At 32.6% G+C, this 12010-nt stretch overlaps 1 protein-coding gene across 3 annotated transcripts in view; it reads right to left on the minus strand.

Moving 5' to 3' along the window:
* LOC123014116 (homeobox protein caupolican-like) overlaps nt 1–12010 on the minus strand; it is a 57236-nt gene that overhangs the window by 2860 nt on the left and 42366 nt on the right. For all 3 annotated transcript variants that reach the window (XM_044413014.1, XM_044413016.1, XM_044413015.1), the window contains exons 3-5: nt 10174–10295; nt 4453–4766; nt 1132–1702 (exon numbers count right to left, since the gene is read on the minus strand). In XM_044413014.1, the coding sequence (XP_044268949.1) occupies nt 1132–1702; nt 4453–4766; nt 10174–10295 (1007 nt within the window). The remainder of the gene's footprint in view (nt 1–1131; nt 1703–4452; nt 4767–10173; nt 10296–12010) is intronic.

A 12010-nucleotide genomic window follows, 5' to 3' on the forward strand; every position in this document is an offset into this window, starting at 1 on the left:
GTAGAACTCAAAAATAAAAGGAAATTTCGAAAAATTTTATTCTTGTTAAATCATCACATTTTTATAGTACTTTAGCACTCATCAATTAGTTTTTTCAAAAAATAAATACTTTAAGCAAAAAACGTTTGGTTCCATACTTTTTATTCACCTGGTATGTAAATTAATGTTCAAGGCTGCCATCCTTAGAAACCCTTTAATTGTTTCAATTTACATTGTAATAAAAAAAATTATTTCACTTTTAAGTTGGTAATGAAAAAATGAAATTGATGACGCACCGGTCTACCCTCCTAATTTTTACTATAACTATTTTTTTAATAACAATTTCAAAATTTCTATTTTAATGAACGTTTTTTTGAAAGTTGACACGTGAAAATAGACGTCACTGGTCGTGTCCCTAATATGACAAATGGTGAGTGGTTAATCTGACTATCCGATGACACTCACGATACTCAAAAGTGTTGCTCAATTAAGATTGAAGAAAACAGCTCAAAGTGAGCTGAAATATCGTGTCTTTCCATCATCAATCATCGTTTCTGTATTTTTACCAAAGTCATAAGACGGAAGTTCTAGCAAGAGGAACTAATTGTAGCTATAGTAAATAATTACTCAATTAATTAAGACACGAATTCATTGTTTTATATCTGAGATTGAGGAGTAATGTTTAGACACGAGTTAATTAATTTCCAGTTTGTTTTCTTTTCACAGATTACTTTCAAAAAATGAAGATTAATACATGTTTTAAATTTTTAATCAAAGTTTACGGTACTAAAATCGACAGTTATTTTGCCTAGAAAGTGATAATCCGAGATAATCTCTCGTTAACATACAATTTTAAAAAGTGGAAATACGCATAGTGTTAATGTCTCGAATTCTTTCTTGGTGTAAGTGTTTTTTCGAAACGACTTTGATAGATTATTACTTTCATGTTGTAAATGCTCTTATGTGTATATTACGAATTCCGATAGTCTGAGCCAAAAATCCAATCCATTTCAGGGGCTTGGGAAAAGCTACAACATATTAGAAATAGTTTGAGGGGAAAAAAGTGGCGATATCATCACATTCTTCGGCCGGTTTGAAAGGAATAGTTGTCTTGAGAGAATTTCGCAAGGCTAAACAAATTTTTTTTCTCACCTTTTGTAGAAGGGTTTGAAGGCAGCACTATCCGTCGTGGGGGCATTCATCTGTGCTTGTGGCGGCGGCGGCCGATGCGGAGACTGCAGCCGCCCAAAGCCCCCCAAGAACCCCGACTGCGAATACCCACTATTCGCCGCCGACGTGCCTATACAGGGCAGATTCCCCGCCACACTGGGCAGCTTCATGCTGGGCGGCGTCTGCGGCGGCGTGTCCGTCTGCACTTCGGGGAACCCCTGCTGACAGTGACTAGGCAAGAAGCCGCTCCCCGCGTACCTCGAGCTCGGCAAAGCAAAACCGTTGCTGCCTCCCAGCCATTGCTGCTGCTGCGGTGGCGGCGGAGGCGGCGTTTTACAGGCGGCGGTGTCCGCCAACGACCAAATCTTCGGCTTGGAGGGCGGCAATGGCACGCCGCAGTCCGACGTCTTCATCTCCGGTTTCAGGCCAAAGGTGTTGCCAAGGATGTGGTGCATGTTGTTGCCCAACAAATCGTCTTTTCGGTCGTCGTCGTTCATGTCGTCGTCGTCTAAATCTTTGCCGTTTCTTTCCGATTTTATCCGGCCGTGCATGTCTGTAATGGGTATCGAAACGTTAATTGAAATTAAAGAGCGAAACGCTGCTGCAATTAAGGGTTTGTGAGACGAGGGGGCACGCACATTAACTGTTGATCCGATTAAAGAGGGTAAGGAAGAGGGCGGAAAACTCGGGGAGCATATTTAACGGACGGTGAAGATGCAATAAGTTGCTAGAGTTGCTTTATTGAGACGGAGCAAATTAAATTGTGGTCGGTTAAGGGGGCCGTTTACAACCATCATATCAGCGTTTACGTTAAAAGGTGATGGTTTGTACTAAAATTACACATTTACGTGGAACAAAATACAATGAGGAGATTACGATGCGAAAGGGAGCGAAAGATTAAAACCCTTTGTTTTTCATGGATGCTTTGGAAACATTTTCAAATAAAAAGCACGGCCGGAAGAACAGTTTTACACGATTTTTGCCCAAAAAGTCGGTGCACTCATTCTGAAAATAATAGAAAAGGAAAGTACAACAAAAATTTTGCTTTATTACTCACAATAAAAGTAAACGAAAAGCAAACATTATTGTTTCATTTGTCGTTGCTATAAAATCGCATTTTATTATTTCAAGTGGTGACACAATGTACAATGTTATTAATAAATTTTACATCAAAGGTGAAGCGTAAAATCTAAATGAAATAAAATACTTCCTCATGCTAGATGAGGTTCAACTAAAATTTTTAGCTAAAAATAAAAAAACGGCCATTTACAGTTGAGAATTTTTGTGTTTGTAGTTAAATGACGTTTTTTTAACAATCTCTTAATGTTTTTTTTTATAATCACAGTGCAACCCCGATAATCCAAATGTTGCAGTATTTTTTCGGATTATCAAATTCCTTATTTTGTTTTTTATAAAAAATGTTTATTCTAATCAAACATACAGAGTATTAAAAAAAGATTGGAAAATATTTTAAGAGGTAACAGTATGGAATCAAAACAAACAAAAAAAGTCTTAAGAAACACAGTAACGGTTTCGGATTGAGAAAAAATTTAAATAAACAATTTAAAGAACAAAAAAATCAAAACGAGAATTTTAAATGAAAAATTGAGAATGTTGAAGAAAATAAAGATGATGATGATGAAGGGGGAAGAAGATTTCATTGACTGTTTCTTAAATTTTATTCTTTTTTGGTCATACGTCTTACACATTACTTACCGAATGTTGTAAAGCTCTTATGCTTTTTTTAATATTCTTACAATTATTTAAAGTTTTTAGAAAAATTGTGGTTTATTTAATTTTGACACCAACAAGAACGGATTTACGTCCACTTGAAATATTTTACTTACATCTATTTTGGCCTATTGTAACTATTCTAATTATTATTAAGGACTAATATTTTTAAATGAAAAAAACGGGATTTTATTTATTTTGCTACCGACTTGACCAATTTTGAGTCTACTTCAAGTGTTTTGGATTAATAAAAACTTGAAAACTTAATCTGAAGAAAATGAGAAGAATTATTTTGATAAAAATGAGAAATAAAGAAGTGTTTGAGAATAATATACGGAAATAGAATCAAAAAAATTGTCATGGCATAATAAAAAGAAAACCAATCCGGCAACACAAAAAAATAATGAAAAAAAACTAATTATTTCTCTAAGAAAAAAAGAAACAGTGATTGAAAGAAAACCTGAAACGATAATTTAACAATTGAAAAAAGATATAGCAAAAAATTTAGAGAACAACAAATAAAAACAATAGAGAAAAACGTTAATTCAAGAAAATCAGATAAAAAACTACGAACGTCGAAAAAAAACTGAAGAAAGTGAAGATTATAAAAATGATAAAGAAATTCGGAAGATCTACATACTTGACAATTTCAAATTTTATTTTCTTTGTTTATACATCTTACTTCATGTTGTAAAGCTTTGATGCTGTTTTTCTATTTTTTTTTTAAATTACTCACAAATTTTAATGTTGTTAGAATTCTGATGTGATGTTTGATATGTTTTTTTGTAACATAATTCTTATTACGATGTAACGGTTTCAGAAATATCGAAGATTATTAGTTTTTTGAAACATTTATTTGCGATCTGTTTAAACAAAAAAGAGAAGCTTCTGATAAAAATTCTATTCACATACCAGGTGAATAAAAAGTTTGGAACCAAACGTTTTTTGCTTAAACTATTAATTTTTTGGAAAAACTAATTGAAGAACGATAAAGTACTTTAAAGATGTGGTGTTTTACCAAGAATAAAATTTTTCGAAATTTTCTTTTGTTTTTGAGTTCTACAAAAAAATATTTTTTTAAATAGCAACCCACTATAAAACTATTTTTCTCATAGAGGTTATGATCTAAGGATTACAACTACATATCTACTTCATAATTAATTTTTTCATAAATTGCAATTTTGACTAAAAAAATCGCACAACTCAAAAACAAGACAAAATTTAGTTCTCAAACTACGATCTGATTTTTTATATTTCGTTTGAAGACAAATGATTTAAAAAAAAACGCTTGGTTCCATACTTTATATTATATAAACGGTTACTTTGATGCGGACCCATGTTTATTAAAACTTTTTTGTTTATTTTGGTGCATACTATTATCTCCTTAAATATTTTACAATCTTTTTTAACACCTTGTATAAATGCAGAGTTGTGAGTTGTACCACATTTGTTTTAAGACACTATAAAGACGTTTTTTAGAAACCAATAATTTGAATTATTGTGCGTTTAGATCATCGAGGTTGTAGTATAGTTTTCTTTTGTGAATTTTGTGCCTGATTTTCGATCGCTCACCTGTGTCGTCCCGTTTGTCCTCTTCATCCTTCTCCTTGTCGTCGCTGTCAGACACTAAAGCGTCGTCGTCATCATCCGTTTTATTCTTGGGCTCCCACGTCATTTTGTTCTCCTTTTTGAGTCTTCGTCTCGCGTTCGCGAACCACGTCGAGACTTGTGTCAATGTCATCTTGGTGATAATCGCTAGCATGATCTTCTCGCCTTTGGTCGGATATGGATTTTTCTTGTGTTCGTTGAGCCATGCTTTGAGAGTAGCTGTTGACTCCCTCGTGGCGTTCTTCCTTCTCGCCGCCAAGTCGTACCCGGCACCATACCTAAAACCATAAATAAAACTCGAATAATTGCCGTGTTTATGTAAAACAGGCGCTCTTTTATTAATATTGTTCAAAGAGTTGCTTTTTGTGCCAAACTGTCAGACTGATGTATAGTGCAGCGCACCCTCGCAGTCCCCCACGCCGGGATTTGATTACGCCTAGAGTGGTTTCACCCCTATTAAGTTCGATACTTTTTCCCGATAGACAAGGGAAAGGCGGCCACCAATGTCGATAAAACGGAGAAAATAAACTCGCTGAGATTCTAAGACATTATTGAGCTGAGCGAGCGATCGGACGCCCTCCTGTTGCGGCCCTAAGATTCAATGCGATTGTCAGGGCTTGGGGAACGACCGAATCTGGGATACTACCTATCAATAACATTGCTCAATTCGCAGAGTTTTGCTTCACAAGACGTGGGTTATGACGCTAAACGCATTTTCGGAAACAGTTAAGTCCTCAGTTACGTCACACACAAAATTTTATTATTCACTATTTTTTGTAAGAACGTAAACAATCATAACGTCAAAGAAAATTATTTTCTATAACAATCTGCGACATTGAATTTTTAGAAAAAAAGTTTCTCCAAGATTCTTTATCTGTAACTCGTAAACCTTTTAGTTCTTTGAATACACGTCATGTGGGGTTCTTCTGGATTTTTCAAATTGGACTGTTAGATATAAAATTTTAGGTGTAAAATCACATTTCTTCTGTGTATGACATGACATACAGGGTGTTAAAAAAAGATTTGAAAATATTTTAGGGCGTAATAGTATGGACCAAAATAAACAAATTTTTTAAATAAACACAGTAACGGTTTCAGATTGAAATAACAATTTAAGAAACAAAAAAAAATAAATGGATGTCAAAAAAAACTAAAGTAGATGAAGATGATGATGAAGAAAAGAAGATTTAACTGACAGTTTCTTGAATTTTATTCTTTTTTTTGGTTATAAGTCTTACATATTACTTACCGAATGTTGTAAAGCTCTTATGATTTTTTCTGTGTTTTTTAATATTCCTACAATTCTTTAAAGGTTTTTAGAAATTTGGTCTGGCGTGTAATGTAGATTTTTTGTACTTTATTCTCTTATTACAATGTAAAACACAGAAATAGATTTTTTTGTGTAACTTTGACACCAAAATAACCTGATTTGAGTCCACTTGAAATCTCTTGTTTAGTGTTTTACGTACATTTCGACCCATGATTAGTACCATTAATAATATTATTATCTTAAAAAACTACTTCTTATTGGATCCTCTTGGTATGGACATGATAAACAAAAACACGCTTAACCCGAATAAAGTATTCTCACCTGAGGATGACCACTTTGTGGTTGAAACGCGTCGTGTGTGGCGGATTAAATCGTGTTTTTTTTTTCTTAATCTTAAAAACGTAAAATTCGTGGTTTATTTAATTTTGACACCAACAAGAACGGATTTACGTCCACTTGAAATGTTTTAGTTGTACGTATTTTGGCCTATTGCAGCTATCGTAATTATTATTAAGGACTAATATTTTCAAAAAAAAAAAACCGTAGTTTTATTTGTTTTGCCACCGACTTGACCAATTTTGAGTCCACTTGAAGTGTTTTGGATTAAATAAAAACTTAAAAACTCGAAAAAAAAAAAGAATTGAAACATTTATTTGCAAACTGTTCAAACAAAAAAGAGCTTCTAGTAAAAATTTTAAAACTTTTCACATTCAATATCTCCGAAAGCGTTACTCTGCGGCCTTTTTTTCTTTATTTTAGTCCATACTCTTACCTCCTTAAATATTTTACAATCTTTTTTTAACCCCCTGTAAAAAAAATCTTAAAAAATGGTAGGTTATTCTTTCTTAGTAATTTTTACTTTCCTTATATATTTTTACATTTCTGGACAAATTATAGCTTCAAGACACCAAAAAAAAAAATAGTTTTGGCCATTATTGGGTCGCGTGTGTGTGTGTGTGTGTGTGTGTGTGTGTGTGTGTGTGTGTGTGTGTGTGTGTGTGTGTGTGTCCGTCTGTAAACAGCATATCTCGAGAACGATAAAAGCTAGATACTTGAAATTTGGTATCTAAGTTACTTATAAGAAGGGGACGAAGCAAGAAACAATTGGTAAAAATCGGTCTCACCGTTCGTCCGTAAAAACCAAAAATCGGCCGTAAAATTATACAGTTGAAGATACAATAAATTCATGGAGATAATAATTATAATGTGTTAAAATAAAAATTATAATGAGTACCGAACTAAAAAAAAATGCACCCCACCCTCGAACCCGCGACAACTATGATCTATTTCGCATGTAATCCGGCAGGTGGCACTAACGCAAACGTTAGGTTTGCTACTCGGATTTCCAACACTGTAAGGATGTTTTCCAAATAAGTTGGATAAGGAAAGTCGTGAGATGTTCACACCAGATTTCTTTTGTGTTGTTAAACTTTAATAATTTGATTGAGATTCATTATTTTTTTGGCAATGCCATAGAAAGTAATCCATTAAATTGTAGCTACAGCCAGATTCTTCTGTATTTTTATTACTTTGGATTTAAGAAAAGTGACATGTGTGTGCGATCCCAGCTCTCGCCTTTTGCCACGATTCTTTTTTGAAGCTTTTCGGTTCGATTGTGAATCGTATCGTGCATCTCTTGCCGTCCGTTTAGGCGCTGTTCGTGGCTGATACATATTTGGCCAATTATTCGAAGGCATTGTTTGTAGTTGGCAAGTGAGACCGCAAACTGGTTTTTCGCCGCGTGCGAACGAGTTGGAGCGTGAATCGGGAAATGAGCGGAACCGATTTTATCGACTATAAATACAAATGGTGCATTGCGATGGCAGCCGCCACCTGCGCCGCGACGCCGCAACAGCGCGCCAATCAATAGCGCTCCCTCTTCAGCCATTTTGTCTTGAAGCCATTCCGACGAGAATTAGCCACCGTGATGCTTAGTGATAATAATAACAAGTGCAAAAAGCGATTTTTTTTCAATTATTGAAACAGAGTCCGGGCGTCTCCGGATTATTCCGGAAGAGCGCGCATTACGTTGATATATCGCTCGTTATCTTTGGTCGATCGCGGTTTGTATTATGGGAGAAATGTGGTGGACGCTGATACATGCAACAGCGTACCCTCACGCTCAACGCAATCATTCTACCATTATTCTAGCAATGACACCAATGCAGTCACGACAACTCCAATTTATTTTCAAGTGATACAACATTACAAAGGCGATGGCCACCTGCGGAAGTGGACGGAAGTCGAACGGTTTACCAGCAAAGTTCAAGTCTAAATTTGTAACACAAATTATATTTTTATCAATTTTTGAAATTTTTTTAATCCAGCGATTATACCTTTGACTTTCTACACTGAAAGGTTAACAAGGTATTTAAAAAAATATAAAAACACACAAGTAAGTACTAATTATACTTAATTACATCAGAGTTTATTTTACGTTCTCTTAACGTCAACTAACTATTTTTATTAATGTTAGGTATGAATTATGAACAATTAAAATAATATTAACGTTGTTCGCGCAAATAATTAAATTTTACACAGAAATATTGTGTTTTTTTTAGTTGTTTCATCGTTATTTCCTTAACTACAAAACATTTAATGTCTTAAGATATTCAACACTAAAAGAGAAACAGCACAAAAAAGAATGAGAATAATTCAGTGTTTCCAACTAAAGGAGTTTTGTTACTTTTTTTCTTAATCAAAAAAAAATAAAAATTTGAAAAGCGTAAACCGCACTTAAGAAAAATTTATAGGAATAGACTCCAAGAATAAGTCTTTTTACACAAGAAATTTTATTAAAAATAAATGTTTTGAATCAGTGAAACGGAAATAAAAAATCCTACAGATTGGTGCAGAAACTTCCCAGATTAATTATTGCTTCTGTCATTTTAAAACACGACAGTTTAAAATTTATTGCCTTTAGTTATACTTTAGCAGCTTTTTAAATCAGTAAAAGTGTAGGTATCTTGTTATCAAAACCTGTTTCAATTATTTACATATAAATATCCAGGTAATCTAATAAGGAAAAATAATTACATGAAACATAAAATTTACAATTCGATTTTATTAAATGTTATACATTCCTGTTATTAGCCCGACACACGTTATTAAAATGTCACAAAAACTCACAAGAAATTAATTCTACCCAAAAGCTAACAATAAATTTGAAGAAGCGAGGTTTCTTGTTGACGTAAGAAAAAATATAGAATCGACGTGGGAAAAACAGTAAACGAGATATTATTTCGTATACAGCCGTGCGATGGAGATTTTTAAGAAACTATAAAATTCGTGTTGTTTTTAATTTTAATATTAAATTAGAAATTTTACTAAATTCAGAAATTATTATGAAGAAATTTGTCAAAATAATATTAAAATTGACAAAATGCCAAGAGAAGTGTATTCCATAAAACACGTCGTCAATAAAATCGTATTTTATAACTACATAAACATTTATTTTGACAATTTTCTTTAAAACAATTTTTAGATTTCTGCTCCAATATTGTTGTTGGAAATTTTTTTGAAAACATTAAATTATTAAATAATTTTTTGACATCTAGCTAACATACGAAATGCTATGCGACATTAATTCAATTAGGACGCCTACGCGATAGAAAGACTTTTTGATCGCACTGTATTGTTTTTTTAGTTTTCTCTGTATTGTTTGTTTATCTAAATATGCAATTATTATTAAATTAATATTAATAATATTAATATAATTGTTAAAACGTTTTAATTGTTGTAAAACCATATTTCAGTTGTGACAATAATATCTACATTTTTTGCAAATTATGACTTCTTTCTCTTCTGACAAACATCCCGTGTTTCCCTAACAACTGAACTAATTTTCACCCAAGTTACCTTATTTTTATGAACTTCTACAAAACAAAATATTTTTTTCAAGAATTTATTATTTTCGGACAAACCATCAGATTTAGTGCAATTTACTGATGTTTTGACAATAAAGCAGGCAGGAAACTAATTTACAAGTTTTTGTACAATTGATTTCGTAAAAAATTTGTTTTTTCATTCACAATTCTTAAAAATGTCATGATAACATCGTCACTCAAAAACAAATTACTATTGAAAATTATAAAGATTTTTATCTGACAAAATCAACATGAGCAAAAAAAAAAGTGTTTACTAAAAATTATTAATCCGATTCGCTGGCATTTTTACATTTTTCAAAAAATTACATTTAATTCGATAAAAATTTAATAACTACCTTTTTTGGAAAAAGCAAAAATTGAGCCCCTGCATAGAACACATCTTTTATTTCAAAAAAAAAAATTAAGCAAAAATGGCAATTTCCGAGATAATTTAGATCGAGTTTACATTGTAATTCCCATAAGAAGAATCCGGGTGAAATCCCCTTAATGGCGGCAAAACGAAACTCCTTGTTTTTTTGTGTGACTTACCCGTACGCTGCCAGAGCCGGGTCGTAGGGGTAATAACCCGTCGTGGGCTGGAGTCCGGCACTGGTCCACGCAGACATGTCCGCCGCCGTCCCGCTTGCATCCTTCAAGGCGTAGGGATTGCTCTGGAAAGGCGTCAAAAAGCTGATTTATGCGAGTCAGCAGAAAACATTGAAATTTTATACTCGTGAGCATCCGTTTAATTGCTTGGCTTTGGACATGTTAATGGCCAAATATCCCAATAAAATAAATGGTTGTTAACAGAAAAATATAAAATTCTCCCGTTGTTTTATGGATTCATTACGAGACCAGTTTGGCATTCGAATGCGGGAGCGTCCGCGACCACGAAGCGAAAAAATGTCTTCGTGGCGTCACTGGCTTTTTATAGCGGTGGCTTGCCCAACGATAACATCTGCGATATGCCATTCATTCCCTTCGGAGACTATTTAGCGACGATCGGATTATTTATTGCGCATCAAAACTCCAGAGAATCATTTCAAAAAAGTTATTGCAAAGTTGCAAGTTATTTCAATTTTTCTGGAAAATCCTCTCAAAATCCCTTGAAATACTAAATTTTTTGCAAATAGATACAAATGGCGAAATTATTGCTACGTCAATTTTAACAAATTGTAATTATTTTTTGAAAATTGGATAAAATTATAATAGGTAGATATCTTATTTCCTAATGTATGAACGATCAGTTCTTTCGGTTTTTTTTCCAATAAATCGCAATAAAGTACGGTTAAGAGAGTAAAAATCAAAAAAGTAGTAGTATTGATTTAAAAATATGGTCAAAAATTATAAAAGTAACAGATTTACGAAAAATTCCTAAGTCTCAGTTTTAACAGAGTTTGAAGAGAGTGCCTTTTGAACCAAGAATGATCCAGAATCTAATACAAACGTTCAATTATAATTTTAAAACCTCAAGTATACAAAAAAAAAAAATACAGTTAAACCCAACTTACTTGGAGCGCGAGTTCTGAAAGACCTTGTAGACACAGAAAATAAGAGATTTGTTCTCAAATTTTAATTTCTTAATTATTTCAATTAGACTTTTTGAAAATCGTCTGAAAGATTGCATATTAACTTCATTCAACGTCCAAACTCCACAAAAGTCGTTTAAAGTTATTTTTTTTTTGAGATTTCAACTTAAAACTCTGGGAAAGTGGTTTAAAGTTAAAAGTTAAAGTCCAAAAGTTGAAAACCCGAGATTTGAAGAAAAAACTTTTCAGTTTTAGTGACTTTAGTGCTTTTTAAGGTCCAATAATAAACCATAGTTTAAATAAAAGCTAGCATGTCAGATTGTGGGTGAAAACACTGTTTTTTTAGAAAATTCAACACTTTGGTACTGGTTGTCTAAATACTTTTAGTTACTACAACTTTTTTAAGTGTTATTCAGAAATCGTAAGATATATTTAAGAAAACATTAATTGTAATTCAGATTAGTCAATAGTATTTCAGAAAGTGTTAATTGTAATTCAAAACAGTAAAATGAATTTCAGAAATTATCAAATATAATTCAGATTAGTTAATTTAATTTTCGAAAGCGTAAATTGGAATTCAGAAAAGCCAATTGTATTTCAGAAAGTGTTAATTATAATTCAGAGTTTGTCATTTGTAATTGAGAATTCGTCAATTGTAATTCAGAATTCGTTATTTTCATTTAAAAATTACATTACCAAAATTTCTTTGAAAATAAAATATCTCATTTATTTTGTAAAATACCAAATTTATGTAATTCTTTAATTCTGAAAATAAAATAATTCATGTTTATGTGTAAACTTCATTTTGAGATGTGAATTACATTTGATATTTTCTGGTTTACATGTAACAGAAAATT

This window comes from Tribolium madens, unplaced genomic scaffold (genome assembly GCF_015345945.1).
Source record: "Tribolium madens isolate multiple individuals breed KSU strain unplaced genomic scaffold, Tmad_KSU_1.1 Scaffold_97;HRSCAF=244;Tcas5.2_LG3a, whole genome shotgun sequence".
Taxonomy (NCBI): Eukaryota; Metazoa; Arthropoda; class Insecta; order Coleoptera; family Tenebrionidae; genus Tribolium; species Tribolium madens.